This window comes from Gopherus flavomarginatus, chromosome 18 (genome assembly GCF_025201925.1).
Source record: "Gopherus flavomarginatus isolate rGopFla2 chromosome 18, rGopFla2.mat.asm, whole genome shotgun sequence".
NCBI lineage: Eukaryota > Metazoa > Chordata > Testudines > Testudinidae > Gopherus > Gopherus flavomarginatus.
Window position 1 is genome coordinate 24,664,495 of NC_066634.1, and position 21,520 is coordinate 24,686,014.

The 21,520-nt window shown below is 58.8% G+C and overlaps 1 protein-coding gene across 4 annotated transcripts in view; it reads right to left on the reverse strand.

The window, feature by feature from the left end:
* The window catches only part of AKT2 (AKT serine/threonine kinase 2), a 33,686-nt gene extending 13,180 nt beyond the window's left edge, over positions 1-20,506 (reverse strand). Inside the window, exons 1-8 of one of the 4 annotated variants that reach the window (XM_050928555.1) lie at positions 20,398-20,502; positions 12,794-12,846; positions 10,516-10,796; positions 5,524-5,664; positions 3,252-3,380; positions 2,530-2,641; positions 1,227-1,380; positions 407-538 (exon numbers count right to left, since the gene is read on the reverse strand). In XM_050928555.1, the coding sequence (XP_050784512.1) occupies positions 407-538; positions 1,227-1,380; positions 2,530-2,641; positions 3,252-3,380; positions 5,524-5,569 (573 nt within the window). In that variant the 5' untranslated portion in view covers positions 5,570-5,664; positions 10,516-10,796; positions 12,794-12,846; positions 20,398-20,502. Of the gene's footprint in view, positions 1-406; positions 539-1,226; positions 1,381-2,529; positions 2,642-3,251; positions 3,381-5,523; positions 5,665-10,515; positions 10,797-12,793; positions 12,847-19,219; positions 19,317-20,397 lie in introns of those variants that run through there. The other 3 variants (XM_050928556.1, XM_050928554.1, XM_050928557.1) reach the window with 3 other exon arrangements.
* Between the last annotated feature and the right edge of the window lie 1,014 nt (positions 20,507-21,520).

Below are 21,520 nucleotides of genomic sequence, written 5' to 3' on the forward strand. Positions count from 1 at the left end.
CCCCCCCAACCCCGTTTATTGCTCTAGCCCCGAGGAACCCCAGCCATGTAGCAGCCCCCATGGTGCCAGGTGCTGTACAAGCACTACACAGACACAGCCCTGCCCCAAGCAGCTTCCAGCCGAAGGCAGATGGTGATGGGCGAACGCGTTAATTTCTAAGTCTTTGAAGCCCTGGTGAGTATTTCTGCCCTTGCTCCCAGAGGCGCGCACGCACACGCACGCACACAGGAGAGAGATGGACAGCGAGCGTAGCCAGCCACGAACTGCAGAGGAGGAGGTTACCCAGCGACGTACAGCACACACCTGTGGGTGTGGAATACGCCTGGTTTCGTCTCACTTGGCATCTGCCTTCAGCGAGCTGCCCCCGAGCCCCCCCCGCTCTGACCCTCCGCTGCCCAGATCGTACCTTTGCGATGATGACTTCTTTCCGCAGGATCTTCATGGCGTAATAGCGCCCAGTGGCCTTTTCCCGCACCAGGATCACTTTGCCAAAGGTGCCTTTCCCCAAGAGTTTCAGGTAGTCAAAATCGTTCATGGTCTAGGAAGAAAGGCAGACGGTGGGGGAAGGTTAACGCGCTGTGACATGGGGAAACGCTGACCAACGAGCCAATCGAAAACCGAGGGGTTCCCCCACCGGGGTAGCTAGTTCCAACCTGGGTAGAACAGCACGTGGTCAGGACACCAGCTCTGCCCCACTCCAGCCCCCCGGGGGCAGTTCCACCCTTGCCGGTTAAACCAAGGTCTCGTGTGCTTTCATGCCAACCGGCCAACCTCAACCAACATGACTCCCAGGTCCCCGCGGAGCAGCCTCTTGCTCCAGATAAATATTTCCTGTAGCCGCTAGGGGAGGGGCTGGCAGAAGTCACGGGGCCAAGTCAATTGTCCCCCCCAAGCTGACAGAAGATGACTGGCGAAAGGGAACCGTGTTGCAGACAATTAGGTGCTGAGGGGGCAAAGAACGCACAGTGCGTTTTTGTAGTAGGAGACGGGGTTCCTAAGCGATCAGCACCTGTGAGGGACATAGGTGGAGTGACTCCCCTTCTCAGCGAGCGCGCAGGAGAACCTGGCCGTGGGACGTTAGCAGCTTGGAGCGAGGAACAGACCCAGCGCCACGACTGCGCCCCCGCAGGGGGTTCTGACCTTCCCCAGACCCTGACCTCATAGTCCAGCCAGAACAAGGTTTGGGGTCCCCCCACTGAGAAACCTCAACCCGGTAGGCATCTTACTGCTTTCGCCCGGGTCTTGCTCACGGCCACTTCCATCTCCTCAGCCCCGGTGGTGTCGCTGGGGGAGCCGCACTTGTAATCCATCGGGTCTTCTTCGGGCTCCTGGTTCTTCAGGCTGTTGGCGACGGTCTGGATGGTGTGCATCCACTCCTCCCTGCGGTGAACACGGGGGTCAGCACGTGCCACAGCATGGCTGCCGGCTTCAGAGGGAGGAGACCGCGGCAGGGGCAGACCGGTGTGTCAGCACCGCTGACGAGGCTTCTGCGCTTCCTTTTCCCACAGCAGCGACCCCGGGTCCCAGCACTGCCCTGACCGATTTCAGCCCAGGCCTCCCCACCCCTGGGCTCACACTCTGACAGCGCAACCCATCATCCCCACGTCAGAGCGGCCCTTTGCTTTGCAATTAGCGCCAGCACAGAACTCCCCACTTGTTCTGGTTGCGTGAGGACGTGCTGGGCTCAGAGCAAGCAGCTCTTTGCACTGCTGCCCAGAGACCCCAGGGTCCCGAGGGGAAGGCCAGGGAGCCCCTGGCAACTAGCTGAGGAGAACTCGAGCGGTGAACGCAATGCACCACACGCCTGCCTCCCGGCACAGCCCCCGCCAGAGCCCGGCGTCGCTCGCACGGCTCAGCGGGGAGCTGGGAAGCCACACAGGGCAGTGCAGGCCAAAGCAGCTACGGGTGCCCATTCTGCCCGCAGCTAGCGGTGCCTGACCTCACCAGGGCTCCCAGGGCAGCAGAGGCTGCGGGACAAGGAGCTCTGGTAGGTAGCGTGCGGCACGGCACCAGCGTGGCTGGTTCCGCAGCACAGAGCTGGGACTCGCAGGAATTCCAGCCTAGGGGCCAGGGAGCCAGACAGCTTCCATCTGCCTCCCTGCTAAGGGCCAGGCACAGCCCAGCTGGAGTTGCGGGTCCCTAGCTTGGCCTTCCAACGGCGGGTCACGCCAACACTCCTGCCCTGCCACAGAAATACTTCGCTTCGCTTCCCCGCTCCCACCCTCTGGTCAGCTCGGCATGCGGGGAGCCCTGAGCTCGGTCGGGGGCGGGGAGGGGGAAGAGATGTAGCACCTGGAACACTGGGGGCCCCCCGATCCTGGTCTGGGGGGTGGACACACCCTTCTCCCTCTGTCCTCATCTCCCGCTTGATGTGGAGAGAACATCTGCCTCTCCGCAGGGCTGGGAGCGCTGGCTGGCCAGTGGCTGCCAAGCAATCTGCAGACCAAGAGCTAAGGTCCCGGAGATCCTGGCCCCACCCTGCGTGATGGGCCTGGGGGACGCAGCCAGGGCGTGCGGAGCTGCACATACCGTTCGTCAGGAGAGTCCACGTGAAAGGTTCTTTCGATGACAGTCGTCCACTGCAAGCACCGAATGACAAACGTGTTTGGCCGGGGCCGTTCGGTCTTCATCAGCTGGCATTCTGGGGGCAGAGGGGGCAGTGCAGGCCACCAGTGATTTCTGAGACCAGGTCCCCTTTGCTAACCCCCAGTCTCCTGCACTGGCTCCCTGCTCATCGCAGGACCCCATTAAAATAACAACCCTGCGTCTTGGAATGCCTCCCGCCGGCCACACCTACAGCACTCAGCCCACACCTGGGTACCCTCCCGGTACCGCCTCTGTGGCTTTCAAAGATGGCAGCCGGCAGCCTGTCCACACCAGGGCTCTCAGTGGGGCCAGCACTACTGAGAGTAACCCTGTACCAGTCCCCCGCTTGCAAACGCTGCAGAGCTGGCTGCTATTCTCCCGCCCCGCGACAGCGCTAGGGGGGAGAGGGGCGTTACGTCAGAGCATCGCAGCGTGAGAGGGGAACGCAGCTGCTGGACGAGCCCTCACTGCCACCACATCCGGCCCTAAACAGCACCATGGCACAAGGACCCTGGAGACTGACTTCTCCTCTCAGCTTCAGAGGGGACGTGGGCTGTGGGAGAAAGGGCTGCCTGCTTTCCCAAGGGGCCGTGCATCTGCTGGGGAGAGATACAGACGTGTCCCTTGGGTGTCCCTGCACCTCCGGGCGTAACCGGCAGACGTACCTGCGACCGAGAAGTTGTTCAGAGGTGGCAAGCTGTGATCAGATGTCTCGGGCCGCTCCTTGTAGCCGATGAAAGAGCCGTCGCTTTTCAGAAGGAAGTACCTGGGTCGCCATGTTTTAATGTACTCCCCTGGAACAAAACCGCATTGCGTCTGGCGTTACTTCATGCCTCGCTCCGTCCCTTCGCTACAGGGCCCACTTCAAACCAGCTCCCACCCTGACACCGGCACCGTAGAAAGGGAATGCTGAGCTGCTGCCCTGCTCTCGGCAAAGAGCCAGCGAAGGGGCAAACAACCAAATTTCATTGGAGACGCGCCAGAGCCTCTGGACTCCCACTGACCAACTCCAAGGCCCACAGCGCCCTCAGCTCCCCACAGCCACTTGGGGGTGAGACAGAGCCAAGGACATCCAAGAGTGGCAGTGGTTCCACACTGCCCAACACTTGAGACAGATCCTCAGCAATGAAATGGGGGGTCCTTGAAGGTATTTCGGGGTAACCTCTGGGGAAAAAGCAGGTGTTTGGCGGTTCCTTGGGGGCCCCCGGGTAAGTCCAGTAAGGCAGGGAAACAGCCACCCAAGGCCAGGCAGGTGAAGTGACTTGCCCAAGGCACACAGAGGGAGAGTGGCAAAGCTGGGATGCAACCCAGGAGTCCTGGCTCCCAGGTCCCTGCCCTGACATTAGCTGAAGCAGCCGGCTCGGCGGTGTCACTCAGTTAGCACCTCTCCCCCCATTGACGCATACGCTGGCAGCACCAAAAGCAGCCTGACCGCAGCCTCAGCCCCAGGTCCCGGCACACCATGCCGAGGACAGAAATCGCACTGGATCCTGACCCCTGCTCTGTCCCTGGCTGGACCCAGAGCCCTGGAGTAAAGGGAGCCAAGCAGGATCTGTCCGAGCTGCAGGGCTGCCAGCGCCTGCTTGGCAAGCACTCGGCAAGCGAGAGAAGAACAGGGCCACCTCCAGCATCGCTATAAATAACCCCCTGTGCAGCTGCTGCAAAGCCCCCTTCCAAGAGCCCATCAACGCTGACAATACACGCGCGGTGGCATGGGCGCCTAGCGCAGAGCCGCCCGGGGGGACATGCCCTGTGCCCCTGCGGGCAGCCTCGCTGCTGCAGGACGAGGCCAGGCCGGCCACACCCGGGTTTCTAGCATTGGTGTTGCTGGCACCGCTTCCCAGCCCCCGTTCCCGGGGCCGTTTACTGCGGCAAGGGGGGCTAAGCCCTGCTCCAGCCACACGCTGAGCTGCTTAACGTGGGTCTCAGAAATAATCTTTTGTCCGCGCTGGCCAGGGCAACAGGCGAACAGCCCAGCCTGAGCACCGGCAGTGCAGATCTAACAGTGCTGTGAGCAGGGCCTGGGCAGAGCTCTCCCGCGCGGGCTGCAGTCCGACCGAGCCGAGGACCAGCTCCGAAGCCAATGGAAAGACTCCTGTTCACTTCGGCTCGGGCCCTAGCTGCAGAAAATGTAGCACAGCCTATGCCCAGCTCGGGGCAGGGCTCCTGTCTCGGCCTGGGCTCCCTTCCATCCCACACTCCGGGCTCAGCTGGGTAACTGAAAACCAAAGCCTTCCTTTCCCCGGCAGCTGCAAGGAGCAATTCCCCGTGGGGTCCCTAAGCCAGGCACAGCCCTCAAACAGCCTCCCCCCTTCTCCGCCAGGGAACACAGAGCCTCTGCCCAAAGCCGCCTGCTTGCAGCAGAAGGCTGCACCTTCCATTCAGCACAGCACAGCAGGGCATCGCCCCGGATGGGGATTTTCCAGGAACGCCAGAGGGGCCAGCAGAGCACAGCTTGGCTTTCAGAGCCCTGGCAGTCCCGTAGGGCTGCGCTCGGACAGCAAGGGGGACAATCTACCTGCAGGTGGAGTCAGCGGGTCAGAAGGAGCTACACGCACCCTGCCACCCTGGGCCAGCAGGCTCAGCATTCTCCTCTTCCAGGAGTAAAGCGTAGCCGCAGGGCTCAGCAAAGACCTGCTGCCGCAGCAATGCAAACAGCTAGGGCCCAGGTTCACACACAAGTTGCAGCAGTTCAAAAACCAGATTAGTTCAGCAAGTGCAAACCCCTGTGTGGACACACTTACACCGGGTTAAAACAGGCTCCATGGGTTTAACTCACCCCTAGAAACACACAGTGCAAACTAAAGCAGCACAGGTCAGTCTAAACCTTATCAGCGTGTCCACACACACAGCTGCACTGGTTTAAAATCCCACCTTTAGTTAGGCTGCTGTGATTGTGACCCCCCAACACGCCCCACCACCGGGTGGGCTCCTTACCTCTCTTGTGCAGCCAGCCCTCTTTGACGACTGACACCTCGTTCATGTTGGTACCCCAGCTCCTGGCCACCTCTGCTGGGCAGGACAAGGAACCAGGATAACGCTGCCAGCTGCAGGACGTGCTGCGGGCGCAGTGAGCGTCTGTGGGAGAAAAGAAGCCGTTTGCCATCACAGAATTCACTGGACGTCCAGACAAAGCCGCAGATGGAGCTCCCACAAATGCCGCCACCAAAGATCCAGCATCGCTCGCCATGGGGTCCGAATCCGCCCCCTCTGCACGGAGGACTGAGCATGCACCAGCGCCTGCCCCTCGAGCTTACAAACCAAACCAAGGCAGATAGAGTGGGGGGGACACAGAAAGGTGATCAGCCTCTGCACCCCCGTGCCCACTGCACGCGCTGCACGGGGAGAAGCGCACGGGGACGCCTCCGAGATGCAGCTCTCCCGCTGAAGACAGAACGGCAGCATCAGTTGGAAACCGCCCCCACACAGGGTATCATTAAAAACTCCCCCACTACATCGATGCAGCCTCCATAAACACAGGATCCAGGGAATCAGAGCCCTGCTTGCAAACTCCCCCGAGCTGCAGGGCGAGCCCAGCTACCTGCTCAGGCACCCAGCGAGGTGTTTACCAGCCCTTATCTCCTGCAGCACCATGTGCTACCATCACTGATGATAAAAAGCCTTGGAGATAAGAGGCACTAATGGCACATGGTCAGATCAAAGACACTGGCGGGGAAAACACAGGCAGAGCCCTTACAAAACAAACAGCTGGAGAAAAATTAATCCGAGCCACCTGACAAGCCGGGGATTGTCTTGGAACCCCGGCCACGGGGCTGGCATGGAGCCAGGATTGCTGCCCGCCGATGCTCGCCATCGCCTCTGAGAAGCGGCTGTTGTCCAGGCCGGTCAGGGAAAACTCCTGCTAGCCACTGGGCTGAACCACCCCAGTTCTGGCTCCAGGTCCAGGTGGCTGCGCTGCCACCCCAAGGGATGGAGTTCGGGGCTCACCCCAGCACAGGGCTAGAGACGTCTGCCTGCGGCGCCCCTGTGCCGAGCCCTCTCCCGCTCGAGCGCAGCCTGGCTCGAGGAACGGACCACTAGTGATAGCGCACGGGTACCGAGTGCCAGGAGCTGCCGGGCCGCTCAGAACTTCCGCCGGATCTATTTTCATTCCAGCAAGCCCGGGAGCCTGCCAGCGCCTGCCCGAAAGCCACTCCAGCCTGCCTGAACCTGACTCCTTGCACTGCAGGAGCTCGGCTACGGGGAGCCGCTCGGCCGTTCCAGGACAGCACGGCGCGGCAAGGCAGGGAAAGTCGGCGGCTCCCCTCGAAGCCGAGGAAGGGCGCTGTCCTAGGCCAGGCAGGAGCCGGCGCGGCACAGAGCCACGAGACGCGCAGGAAGGTAAAAACCATCCAGGCCCAACGCCAGGATTCCACAGCCCAGCCACAGCCCCACCAGCTCCCGGCTCTCCAGCCACTGTGGCCTGGTCCCCTCCTCCACATGCCAGGCCTCGGACCTGCCTCATGCTGGCCCACGACATGGGGCTGGCGGAGCACAGGGGTCCTCTCCCCGCACATCAGCAATCGACGCGTGACAGGAACACTTGTCCCAGACTAGCTACTTCGAGTCAGTGACCGCACTGTGCGAGCCACCGGAGCCGGTGCTTCAGAGTCCTAACTACAGCCAAGCCGGCAGCCACGACAAACAGCCGGAAAACTAAGCAAGACGGTAATCGGAATGACAGGACTATAATGAACAGAGACAAGGGCAGAAATAAAACCTCATGTCACTAGAAAGGCAGCTGGTCCCAGCTTTGCAGGGTGTAAAGATCCCCTGTCTAGCCCAGGCTACGGCTGAAGATCCACCTCGGACACCTTCGCGGAACCAACTCAGGAGCGGCAAATCAGAGAACCCCCTGCTAATCTGCAGCACCTCTGTGCTGCTCACTTTCTCTGGGACACTCCCCTTCCTTACAACCCACCTGGCCTCAGGTGGGACTCACCGAGCAGCTCTTCCTTCTACTTCCCCCACAGTCCTGCTGCAGAGGAAGTTCATGGGGAGAAGCAAGGGGCGAAATGGCACGCCGCCGGCTGTCTGCTCTGGCTCCAGGGCTGCCTGAATAGGAGGAAGTGGTGCTGGGACAGTTCCCCAGAAAGCTCCAGCCCATTCAGCGGAAGAGGTCAGATCGCCTGTCAAGAATTCCTTGGCATCCGAGGCCTACTGGAGCTCGACCACCCTGCCCCCTCGCCAGCTCTCCTATTGAACTCGTGTGCTCTCCCGTGCACACCCCTTTGGGGAACTAGGTTCTCCTCACCGGTGCTCAGTCACAGACATGCTTTGCCTACTCTAGGCTGGCCGCTGTGAGGAAGGGAGACTTTCCTTACTTGTCCTGTTTTCTTCGGAGATTGTCTGACCAGCCCACAGCTCCTCTCCACTCACATCTCTGCAGCCTGTCCTCCTGGAGGGCTCGGAGAACTTTGCCCAAACATCTGGACTAGTCCAGGAGCTCCAAGGGAAAAGCTGGTTGGCCATTGGGGTAACTGAGCTTGGAGACCGGGGGACCAAAGCTCACCCCATAAGACCAAAATGGCAAATGCCGAAGAGGTGATGTGTAATGTTGCCACTCAGTGCCAGGCCAGCCTGTGGGCATGCACAGAGCGGGGGGCTGCGTTGAGCTGGAAATACCCCACAGGTGCATTGACAATATTTAGCCCTTGGCAATCACAGGTGCTTTTCCAACAAATCTGCCGAACTCCTGAGTGCGGGAAACCGACGGCAAAGAGAGCGGGAGACATGCCGGCCGGCGCGTTTGGGAAGGGCCTGGCCTAAGGCCTGAGCGGGTAGCGGCGAAAGGGCCGGAGGACTCCAGCACTCTGAGCTTCTAGATTGTGCCCCCCGTTTTACAAAACGAAACATCAGAGAATTATGACCCACACACCAGCAGACAGCGAGCGGGCAGAGTGCAGGCTGTATGCAGCCCCAGAACTGCCAAACTTCTCCCCGCAAGCTCCACGGCTGAGCTAAATGAACCCTACACAAATACGGCGATTTAATCCACACGTATTTTCATTGGCAAAACTGACCAGAAGCAAGAGGGGGAGAAAGACGCCGTCACTCTGATCCCAGCAGACGAGTTTACACAGAACCACTACTGCAATCCTGGCTACCAAACAAAGCCGGGGCTGCCACTGGATTTCACTCATTTACAGACAGTGCTAAAGGTTCAACAGAAAGCCAGCAACAGTGCCATCCTCCCGTCTTGGGAACTGCGGTGCAGAGGGCCCTGCCTTGGCGGGAGACAGGCTGGAGAAGCCACGGCAGCGCTGCCCCAGACGCTCCCGCATGGCTCGAGTCCGAGGCTGCGACCACACACCCCACACGACAAAAGGTATTTGCAATAGGCTAGAACGCAGGTGAATGGATGGCGGCTGCAGAGACAGAGCCATGCGATTAAGGGGGAGCAAACCAAGGGGTAAGACCCAATGAAACTGGTGGCACGTGGAGCTGCTCGATTTCCAGAAGGAACCATCCAGCCAGGCTTCAAAGGATCCTGTTGGCCCCAGAACGTAACGCTTTCCCATGAGCGACCTCGTTAGAGGCATCTGTCCATCTGCCGGCCAAGAAACGCCCCAGGAGCAACGTGTGGGTGAAACAGGCCAGACCAACAGACCAGTGCAGACACCTGAGACTTGGCAGACAGACTGACTTCCGGGAAGTGGCCATTCGTGACTCGTTTTCCCCAGCAGGCGGTGAGGCAGAGGGGCAGCGTCCAGCCCACAGCCCGGCTGGGCTCACTAACCCCTAGCTTTCATCCAGAGCTCAAAGCACTTTACAAAGGAGGAAAGTAGCGTCATCCCTGTTCACAGAGGGGAAACTGAGGCACGGGGACAGGAAATGGCTCATCCACAGTGACCAGCAGGCCAGTGGCAGAGCTAGTAACAGAACCCAGGTCAGCTCAGTCCCAGTCCAGTGCTCCCCACAGTCCTCCTCTTAAATGCCACTAGCAGCACCAGACAAACAGCAAACGTGGACCCTCACCTACCAGTAACACGCTCTTCACCTGGCTATCTCCAAGCGCAAGAGGTAACATTACCCCCATCCTACAGAGCTGCAGGCCAAGGCAACGCACCGCCGAGAAGAGACTAGAACCCGAGACCGAGCAAATGCCGTGGCTCTAGCTAGAGACAAGACACAGCCCCAGCGTAAGTGCTAATCTTAGCAGATTAACAAGGAGATTATCAAGGGCTGGAATTTCCGACACCACCTTAGGGTCCTGCAGGTCCTTGGCCCGGCCATGAAGCCTGCAAAGTGCCGGCTGGTGCGGGTACGCCCGCGAAGAGAAGCCACTGGGGAATGCTAACAATTCTGCGGAGTTGGGAGCTATTCTGAGCCAGCACTGCGGGACACAGAGCAACGGCGAGGATCCACCTTCCGGCGAATATCATGCGCCTTTGATAGCGACGAGCTCACCTGCATTTCTGACTGCCACACGCTCACACCGAGCTGGAGCCGAGAGAACAGCAGAGCCAGACCAGAGCTTTGCAGCAGAGCCCTGGCTGGTCTGACCCACAGGGAGAAAGCTAAGCACCTGTCTTCGGTGTGCGGCCGTGGGCTCTGGGAACGCCTGCCACGCACTTGGCCTCCACCAGATGACACAGAGTAGCGTTTTCAGATGAATCTAAATCGCTCGTGAGCCAAAGCCCCACTGACCTTCCTGCTGGCTCCTCACTCGTTTAGATGCTTCTGAAACGTCTCCCCCAAAAGTCTCTGCCCTGAGGAGTTTGCAATCTAAGAGCGGTTCGGATTGACCCGCCCTCACACACACAGCGGCATCAAAGCCTGGGGTTCCACACACGCTCCTCAGGTACAGAACAAGCCAGTGGAAACTGTTTACATTCAGCAGCGTCCTGAGAGCTGAGCTGATCAGTTTAACCCTGGGGAACATTACGCCCCTTTGCACAAGCGATGCGCGGGGCGTTTGAAACTCACCCTGAGATTCTGTGACTTCACTGGGCAGCTGCGTGCAGGGAGAGAGCAAAGTGATATCCCAGCAGGCAGTTCCCCGCTCACGCACGCCAACGAGACTGACCCTGCGACCTTCAGAAACCGATCCCAACCGATCCCTGAGAAAGCCAGGCTGGCGCTCGTCACAACCAGCGTGGGATGTTAGGGGCCTGTGTTCTGGGTGATTGCAAGGGTCCCTGCTGGCCTGGAGACATGAACGTGCCAGGGGTGAAACGACGGCTCTTCTGAGAAGTTTCCCTGCGGCTCTGTGAAGGAAGGAGTGCCCAGTGGTGAGCATGCTAGCCAGGGCCTTGGGAGAGCCAGGTTCGAGTCCCTGCTCTGATACTGTCTTCCCGTCTGACCTCAGCACGCGAGGGTCTCCTCCCTCAGTGGCTTCCAGGCACGGTGGGAGAAAAATGTACATTAAAGATGGAGACGGGCAGCCTTCCTGTGGCCCCGGGGCCATGTGAGAACGCCAGAGAGAGGCAAGGGACAGCAGCCAGACAGATGCTGCAGGGACTGGCCGATCGATTCTCTGACCGAGCCGGCAGTACTTTAGACCTTTGTTCTGAACGCTCAGTCCGGCAGGTCACAGGTGCCCGGGTCAGTGTGCATGGACAGCGCCTGTCTCCAGCAGGGATTCTGCACAGGACTGAAATGCAAATAGCACGCGGTGGGGGCTGGGGCATCAGGCCTTGCGGGCACTCCCACAGAAAGCTGGGGTCTTTGGTTCAGTGACTCTGAGGCTGGCGGGACCGTGACACTGCGTAGTCTGACCTCCCGCACAGCACAGGCCAGGCATTCATGCTTCCAGCTGGCTGAGCGGGAGCAGATCTGAACAAGGAGGATTTTCGATAGTGCCTCTGTGCAGTTTCCTAGCTAAGGCCCAGGAGACCAGAGCATCATCCCCTCGGGGAGGTTGGCTCTTCACTGGGGGCCTCAGTTTCTGTCAAATGGAACTGATGTTAGGGACCTAACCTCCATGAGCAGCACTGGAAGGGTTAAATACTTGCAAAGTGCTCTAAGATCCTTATCTAGAAGTGAAATATTTTCCATATTCATGGAGGACAAGTCCCTCCATGGCTACGAGCCAAGAGGGTGACACAACCCCATACTCTGGGCGTCCCTCAAGCTCTGATGGCCAGAAGCTGGGACTGATCACTCGATAACTGCCTTGTTCTGTTCATTCCCTCCGAAGCATCTGGCACTGGACTGATTGGTGGCTTTAATGTCAGAGGTGTGGGGCGGGAATCAGCTCCCAGCAGCAAAGGGTTCATATTCTGTGGTGCAAGGAGAGATCTCAAAGAGAGAGTGAAATGCAGAGGTCTACAGAGAGGGGCAGCTGAGCGGCTCGGATGCAGACAGAAGCTCACACCTGCTGGCCCTCATCCCACGGGGCACCCACCAGTGAGTGCAGGGAGCTGCGCTGCTGCTCAGGCCTGCTGGCCCCGCTCCCTGCTCCCCGCCGAGCCTGTTGACTAGCTGGCTGTGTGACTCAGCTAAGTACACACTAGGCTGTTTACCCCTTTCAGGATGTGCAGAACGGGAAGAGGCAGAGGAGTGGCTTGTGCGCTGCTAGGATGGAAGTGTCTAAAGCAAAGCTCCCGGGGCAGAGAAGAGTCCTAACACGTCGGCCCCAGGCTCCCTGCAGAAGAAGGGGGGGGGGGGGGCATCCCATGCCAGCGGAGCCGAACTGCCCTTGAGGTGCCTGGGAAACAAGGCCCCTCCTCTTCTCGGGCACCCAGCCAGCCTGTCTGCGGACGGGCACAGCCCTCCCCTTCTTGGTGTGTGACAGTCACTGGAACAAAAGGCTCAATAAACATTAGTTCTTCCACTTGGTTGTCTGACATCTGACACCCTTTGGCAACCCTCTCCAGAGGCTCCTGCACTGCAAACAAGCGATCAAATCACAAACCACCACAAAACGCGGTGGCTCTGGCCTGCTGGGCCACACCGACATCCCGGGGAGCAGGGAGTTCGTCTGGAAGACTCACAAGGGCTGCACTCGCCACGTACACTGGGGTGCAACCTCCCCAAAGACCTCAGCCATTCCACATGGCGAGGGATGAGCTTTACCATGTCTGCGCGCGAGAGGCTCTGTTCGCCACACGTCACCACATCCTGTATTTCTGCCGAGTCTAGTATTTTGGCTGGTCAAACGTCAACAAGAGAAAAGGAGGCCCCAGCAGAAAGAGAAAACCACACGTGCCGAGTGACAGAGCTCCAGCCTGACCTGAGATACCCTGAAATGGGCTGCGCTCACCTGTGTCAAAAGATGCCTGGTGGGGGGATGAGGGGGTTCCCAGTGACTCATTTCTGGAAAACAAGTTAGAAAATAACACACATTTATAGCATCTCCACTGAACTCGGAGGCTCCCCCCACACCGGGGCGGTCGGGCTGTGATTTCCCAGAGAATGTAGCTTATTAGCATGACTTTGGCACTTGGGCTTTGCACAGTTCAGTCGGGGTGTCTGACCCACACTGCAACAGCGCAGCCAAGTCACAGAGAGGCGCTGTACGCACGGAGAAGGGAACGGTCCCTGCCCCAAAGCACCTACAATCCAAACACACAAAACAGAGGCAAGATCCTGATCCCCTCAAGTTGCCAGAGGGAGGACTGAGGCCCAGAGGTTTAAGTGACATGGGAAGAGCGTGGCAGAGTGATGGATAAACCCAGATCTCGTGAATTTTACTCTAGCAGTGCCGTCACCACAATACCGCTCTGCTGCGTGCAACTCTGTAGCCAAGTTTAAAAAAATCAAACCATGTTTTATCTAGGGCCCACGTCCGATCTGAGCCAGGGCTCCTGCGTTCTATTTCTAAACCTGCTACTGGCCTTGGCAAGTCACTATCCTCCATGCCTCTCTTTCTCCAGCTGTACAACGGGGATAGCAATGTACCTACCTCCGACGGATTACAAAATCTTACGCCGGCCTGGAACAAAGTGCAGGATCGTGGCCTTCAATATCTCAAAAGCATCAAGCTTCTGATACGAAAGGTGCAAAGGAAAGATTAACTGCTGAGCTGCCTGACTTAATACTTGAATTGTACCAAAGTCATGAGCTCAGTGGATTCTTTTTAACAACAGTAAGAGAAAAGATAAGCAGCCCTGGCAGCACAGAGCATTCAGAAACGCTGGGAAAGGCCCACCAAAAGTCACGGAATTGGTTTAAGTCACACGAGTATACAAAATAATAGACACTGGGTTCTTTTGATTTGCTTTCTGGGTCAGGTTTTCAAGTGCTTCTCCACAGCCAAAAGGGCTAGGAACTTATTTTAGTTTAAATGAAGGCCAAGATATCACCAGATCTTGATTCCAGGAGCTGGGGATTGATGGAACATGGCAAACCTCACAAGAGTTGAGAAATCCACATCTTATGGAGCGTTCACTACTCCTGGGCACTGAATGGGGCTGTGTTATGGGCACCACCTGCTGTCCATGGTAATACAGTCAACATGAAATCGAGGTAAACGACAGCACATGGCCCAGGACAAAGAGAATCTGAGCCTTCCATTCCCTCACTGAGCTCCAGTCAACATCACTTCCGGGAAGCCTGAAACAAAAATCTTTCATGCTTTCATTTTGTCACCCCCTGAAAAACCACAGACTAACCAAAGAGAAGAAAAGGTAACAGGCCACACTCCAGGTTCACCTGCGGTCCCAATTAACAGCTTGCAGAAAGGAAAACCACACTGACAATCTTAACGCACAGTGACTGATGGCTTGTCTGGATGTCACCAAAGACCTGACACTGAGCGTGATCGTTAACAGCAGCTTCAAATGAGCCCAGGACGTGCACGCTTCCCCTTCCTCTGTCACGAATTAGAGGATCAGCATCATGACTTAGAGACAAAACAATCCCTGCAGCACACCTCCAGCAAATACACACGCTCCTTTGCCAGCAGAAATCAGAGCTACAGACAAAGGGCAGATTGAAAAAGCACTTTAGACATAAGTATTAATCACCCCATTTCTATGCATGGGATAACTGAGGCAGAGATCAAGAGACCTGACAAATTCATAGGGAGAATTAGGCCTTGTATGTTTAAAGTTGATTCAGTTTAAAAGCATGATTTTAAACTGGCCCCGTTAAATTGGTGTGAATTCCAGTGCGGACATTCTTAATTAGATTTCAACCCGGTTTATATAGATTTTGCTTAACTCTATCCCTAAAATCGATACAAGTAGAGTTTAAGAGTGTGCACAGAGCGGTCTGCACCCCAGTTCGAAGTCAAAGTGAGGCAACACTGATACCAGACAAGGCTGCAGAGTCAAAGCCAGGTTTTGAACTTAGGGAGTTCACAGCTCTTGGCTCTGGGTTTGCTTCACCACATCATGCAGCTAATTAAGGAAAATATATCAATCTGTCTCTCGACAGCTTGCAGGGATGCGTGCGACGGAATCCATGTCAAGCCGTCCACCGGAGCCCGTGAGGATTTCTGGCTACGAGTAAGAAAGAACGCTCAGTATGGAACAGACCTCACGTAACATGGCTGCTTTCTTTTGGATACAGAAGCTTGCCCCCCAGCTGCAGCCCCAGATGCTACATGGCAGCTCGGCTGCGGGAGTCGGCCTTTCCTTGGTTGGGTTTTCAGAGCGGCACATGTCGCAGTGGGATAAGATAAATCATCGCAGCCGGCCCATGCTCACTTTCAGGCAGTTGCAAAGCCTGGCACGAACTTTACGGCGGGGGAAGATGCTCAGAATAAAGGGGTAAATTCTCACTAGCGAGAAGCAACTGACTGGAGGTCACGGCTGCAGCATCGGCTGAGTCATCTGCTAGGGGCATGAATGAGAGCTGCCCTACAACTCACAACAGGAGACTTACTATAGGCAGCAGCTCGGGGGCAGAACTGAGAGGTGCTAAGGGAGCACTTCGGCGAGCAGTGCCTCCCCGCTCGGCGGCCCTGGGAAGCAGAGGACACTGCTTCGTGGCTTTCTCAAAGTCTGCAAAGAGTCACTTTCCGCAGCCCAAGGCAGCTGGACACGCTGCAGAGCGTGGTTCGCTTTCTTGCCCCAGACAGACTGCATCAGCACATTTCACCCTAAGGGCCGAGAACACGGGAACTCAATCCCACAGGCAGGCAGCCTCCCCTGGCCAGCAGCAAACTGCAATTCCACAAGCAAATTCCACGGGATTCAGAGGCCTGTGGACCCACATGCCTAGATCTGCGAACAGCTTTGATGTTAAACAGTCCAAGTGTTACTCCAGGCTAGTTAAAGCATGAGGCTGGGAGCCAGGGCTACCCTGTCTGACTCACGGCTGGGAGGGCGTGTGGGCTACGAGTCATGTCACCAATAATAGGCAAGATTTGTGGATTCTGTGATGTCCTGGGTAGTCATTTCCCCTCACTGTGCCTCACTTTCCCCACCCTCTTGAGTGGCTCTTCTAGCTGCAAAGAGCAACGCGCCCCATGCCGGGGAGTTACTGACTAGTCTCGGAGCTGCGCTAGGATAAACACCCCCACAGCATTACTCAGCTTGTCCATTACAAGCGTTCAACACAGGTAAACACGCGGTTCCCATCTCCTCCTACTGCACCTGCCCACTCGTTAATACTGATGAGCTAAGAACCCAAGCAATGACAGGGACCCAACTTGGGCCAGGTCTATGTTTGGCTGTTGCTTGGGGGGTATGAAAAGTCCACACCCCACGACGGTGTCAGAAAGCCAACCTACCCCCCCACATAGCCAGCACGAGGCCAACGGAAGAATTCTTCTACTGACACAGCGACCAGCTGGCGGGGAGCTGGACTTCTATGTCCATGGGAGAAGCTCTCCCGCCACCACAGCAAGTGTCTACGTGCTGCCGCTGTGCTGCCGTAGGGTGTCAAGTCTAGACAAGCGCCACATGTCACTTCTGAGTGGCGACAAGTTTGTTTTCTAAGCTAGGTTCTCAGGACCATTAACAGACTGCCTCCTCCTGCACCAGCCCATCAGATACAGGGACTTCCAGCCCCGGTCCCCCCGTTCGAACAGAGCAACCACTGACCTGCCCCACCAACCCATTACTTCAGATCCGCTGGCATCACTGCACGTCTCTGCACCTCCCTTCCAAGCTCACTTCCTGATCACATCCAGAGCCATGGAGATGGGGATGCCTCACAGGCACTGGCTGGGTATCCCACTGACACAGAACGGTAGGTACAATTCATACCACACAAGTAGACGCCATGGTTTACATTCCTCTGGAAAGACAATGCTCCTACAGGGCCTCAGCAACCAGCTGGCTCAGACCACACAGCATGCACAGGCTGGGATGCAGAATGCAGGGCAGGACAGGTATTTGGAAAAGATCCTGTGCACAGACCTGCACAAAGTTCCTATGAACAAAATGCATCATTTATAAAGGGAGGGTCTGTTTTCCCATTTACTCCTTGTCCTGAAAATTCACCCACCCTAATCGCCAGGTCTGCTGAGCAGCTCTGGCCCCAAATTGATCACAAGTGCCTCTGCGCTGCAACAGGGAACATTTCTGAAAAATGTCGTAATCTGACCTTGAACCTGTTCTCTGATTAAAGCACATTTCTGTTCTCCAGACAGAAACATCTTTCACTACAAATCTTGCTTTGGCTCAGTGCTCTTTCTGCCCAAGATCCACGGCTTCTCGGCAGGTTCCCCGGTGATCCGCTATTTAATGGTAATAAGTAATCACAGCACATGGCCTTTCTACAGCCCTGGTGTCAGAGGATCCCACAGCTTTTCACACACTAAGCAAGCCATGCACCTCTCCTTGGGAGGCAGGTGATAACCCCCAATGGTAAAATTAAGATGGGACAAGCTGTGTGACTGTGGGCAAATCAAATCTGGCTGTGCCACTGAAACAGAACCAAGGAGTCCTGGCCATTAGACTTCACCATCTAACCATTAGACTTCACTCCCCTCCCAGAGCAGGGGAGAGAACCCAGGAGTCCTGGCTCCCAGCCCCCCTGCTCTAACCACTAGACCCCACTCCCCTCCCCAAGCTCCAGAATCCAGGAGTCCTGGCCCCCAGCCCCCACAGTCTAACCATTAGACTTCACACCTCTCCCAGAGTGGGGCTAGAACCCAGGAGTCCTGATTTTCCAGTCCAGACTCAATTTCCGGATGGCTGCCATGCTTCAGGAGGAGCGCGAGGAGGTGAGCATTAGTAAAAGGACCATGAAGCAGCTGTACATATTCCAACAGCTTTACCTGTTCCAGTGGAAAGCCGAGAATCCCCTCTCACATTCCTGCCTGTTTCTCACCAGGCCGGCTCTGGTTACACACTCAGCTCCCACTGGAAGAGGACAGTCTCCAGTGAAAAGCAAACAACCCTCATTGCTTACAACTGACACTTGACTAAGTTTGGGGCAGACACTGCATCTGGCAAAGGAGAGCCTCTTCCCCACACAAACAGCTCCAATTCGCCTCCACATGATCGCACTGCACCTCCTTCCCCCCTTGCAACTCCAGCCTGCCAAGCCGAAGGCTGAATAATTACCCGGAGAGCAGTGTTTTTACCACGCTGCAAACACTGAAACACAAGCATTTTGCTCAAAAGCGCCCACTGCAGTCATTGCCTTCAGAGCGGACAGCTGGACACAGCGCAGTTCACTGGTGGCAACGCTGGAGCTGCATTCAGAGAACCTCTCTCGCTCCTGTTTCCAGATCTGCCACTGACCCGCTGCAACCTCAGCTGAGAAGTTATTTCACCCTTCAGGGCCTCAGCCGCCACTTGCGCCCTGACTCTATCTTGTCTTGGCGTGTCAGCTCTTTGGGGCAGGGCCTGTCCACACAATGGAGCTCTGACCTCAGCTATAACCAAATCAGGGCGCCTACAAAAAGGGATAGCGTTAAAACATCCAAGCAGTCAAGTTCCAGGAAGCTAAGACTAAAAGCTCAGTATTACCTTAACCCCCTTCATATTTTAAGGCCTATGGAAATCTGCTTTTCCATATTTTTCAATGCAACACAAGCTGGGATTTCTAATTCAGCCTTATGTACAGTGCAGAGCATGACTGCACCTGCTGCCCAAAGCACACACGTAAGATGGGAACAACCAGGAGAACATCAACTGCCCACTCGCCAATTTTAACTTGCCTGCCAGCAGGCGGACAAACGTGTTCTCAAAGCCCTGAACGGGATTCTGAGTTATATTTAGTATATTGCCGCATTTATTACACAGCTTTGCCACATTGACAGCAAACCATATTTGCTATCGAGGGATTCTGATGACAAGAAAGAAGCCACAAGAGTGAAGAGCAAGTGGTTTTCAGCCCTGTCACTGGCACGCAGAGATAAAAATACAGCCTTACAACTTGCCCAGTTTGGGTGTATTTTTAAGTGTTTATGGTTTCCAAGTGGCAATGAAAAACAGAAGCCAAACACTAGTTTCAAAGATTTGCATCTCTACCACGTCCTACATCCTGTCCTGTGGATAAAACGGCAAGGAGCAGATGCTTTCAAAGAAGTTTTAGTGACAAATAGCAAAGACTTTCTCTTGGCGTGTCGGAGGGTTACACAACACGGGGATTCTCCACGAGGAGACGACACCGTTCTGGGTCTCAGCACTGTTCGTAAAGCACCAAGGGTGAAAGCGCTAGGGACAGCCTCATAACACACATTCCCTCTCCAGGGCCCCCACGCTTGTAACCACCAATGAGATTTTCAAAGGAGATCTGGGGAGGCAGGTGCCTGAGCGTGTCTGGGACTGGGGCAGGAAGGTACCTCTAGCCCCGATCTAGCAGGGCATCCAGCAGCACAAGAGAAAGCGGCGTCCAGGCGCCTTCGGAACGGGAAGGTGCTGCCAAGGGGAACCGGACAGGCAGCATGTGCTGCAGAGCCTGGAGGTGCCCTGGAGAGCGGAATCACATGCTGGAGCCCCCGCCCCCAAATCCTCCCCCTGGAGAGAGAAATCCCCAGTCAAGTTCCCTGCTGAACCTTCCAGGGAGAAACTCCAGCCCGTCCCCCCACGCCCCGGGGGACAGACTTTCCCCCGCCCGGCCCCCCCCCCGCCCCGGGGGACAGACCCTCCCCACGCCCGCCCCCCCCCCGCCCTGGGGGACAGACCCACCCCCGCCCGGCCCCCCCCCCGCCCCGGGGGACAGACCCACCCCCGCCCAGCCCCCCCCCCCACCCCGGGGGACAGACCCACCCCCGCCCGGCCCCCCCCCCCCACCCCGGGGGACAGACCCACCCCCGCCCGGCCCCCCCCCCCCACCCCGGGGGACAGACTCCCCCCACGCCCGGCCCGGGGGACAGACCCCTCAGCCCGGCCCCCCCAGGCCCGAGGCGACAGACCCCCCCCACTCCGGCCCCCACTCCAGCCTGGCCCCCCCTGCACTCCGGGGACCGGTGCCCGAGGGGTCTGGCCGGTTCCAACGGGAGGGGGGGGCTCCGGCGCTACCATCACAGGGCGGCCAGGGAGATCCCGGCTGGGACCGAGCGGGTGGAATCTGCGAAGTACCGTGGGGGGGCGGAGCGGTCGGTCAAGGGGCCCGGGCGGTACCATCGCGGGGGGGGCCGCGGGCAGGGGGGCCCGGGCGGTACCATCGCGGGGGGGGGGCCGCGGGCAGGGGGGCCCGGGCGGTACCATCGCGGGGGGGGGGCCGCGGGCAGGGGGGCCCGGGCGGTACCATCGCGGGGGGGGGGCCGCGGGCAGGGGGGCCCGGGCGGTACCATCGCGGGGGGGGGGCCGCGGGCAGGGGGGCCCGGGCGGTACCATCGCGGGGGGGGGGGCCGCGGGCAGGGGGGCCCGGGCGGTACCATCGCGGGGGGGGGCCGCGGGCAGGGGGGCCCGGGCGGTACCATCGCGGCGGGGAGGGGGGCGCGGGCGGTACCATCGCGGCGGGGAGGGGGGCGCGGGCGGTACCATCGCGAGGCTCGTTCCGGGCCCGGCTCCCCACCTGTCACGGGCGCCCCGGGCTCCCTCGGCGGCCGCTGCTCATCCCGGTGCCGCCTCCCTCCCCGCGGTGCCCAGCTCCACCGCCGCGTCAGGCCCCGCAGCACCCGCGCTCCCGGAAACCCCTCCCGCCGGGCTCCAGCGCACCGGAAGCGGGGGGCGCTACGGGACCCGCCCAGGGGCCGCACTGCGCAGGAACGGCGGGACAGCGCGCGCTGCGCATGCGTCCAAGCCGCATTGGTCGGCGCCGCCGCACTGCGCCTGCGCGGACTTGAAGCCCAGTGCGCCTGCTCCGCGCCGCTCAGTCTACCACGTCCGCACGCGGGCAGCGCAGCACCCCTGGTGGGCGGGACACCGAGAGCCCCGCCCCTCGCCATAGATTTGCATAAATTTCCATAGCGCAGAACTGATTTTGGAGCAGCAAAGAGGGGTGGGAACAGGAACCCCGGGGGGGGGGGGGCAGGGCCCGGCCCCTCTCCCCAGCTCCCAGCAGAACCCCGGGGTCTGGGGGGGGCAGGGCCCGGCAGGGCCCGGCCCCTCTCACCAGCTGCCAGCAGAACCCGGGGGGGCGGGGGGAGCAGGGCCCAGCCCCTCTCACCAGCTGCCAGCAGAACCCCGGGGTCTGGGGGGGGGTAGGGCCCGGCCCCTCTCACCAGCTGCCAGCAGAACCCCGGGGGGGGGGGGGCAGGGCCCGGCCCCTCTCACCAGCTGCCAGCAGAACCCCGGGGTCTGGGGGGGGGGCAGGGCCCGGCCCCTCTCACCAGCTGCCAGCAGAACCCCAGGGGGGGGGGGCAGGGCCCAGCCCCTCACCAGCTGCCAGCAGAACCCCAGGGTCTGGGGGGGGCAGGGCCCGGCCCCTCTCACCAGCTGCCAGCAGAACCCCAGGGGGGGGGGGGGCAGGGCCCAGCCCCTCACCAGCTGCCAGCAGAACCCCAGGGTCTGGGGGGGGCAGGGCCCGGCCCCTCTCACCAGCTGCCAGCAGAACCCCAGGGGCTGGGGGGGGGGGCAGGGCCCGGCCCCTCTCACCAGCTGCCAGCAGAACCCCAGCATGCGGGGGCGGGGGGGAGCAGGGCCCGGCCCCCCAGCCAGCTGCCAGCAGAACCCCAGCGTCCGGGGGAGCAGGGCCC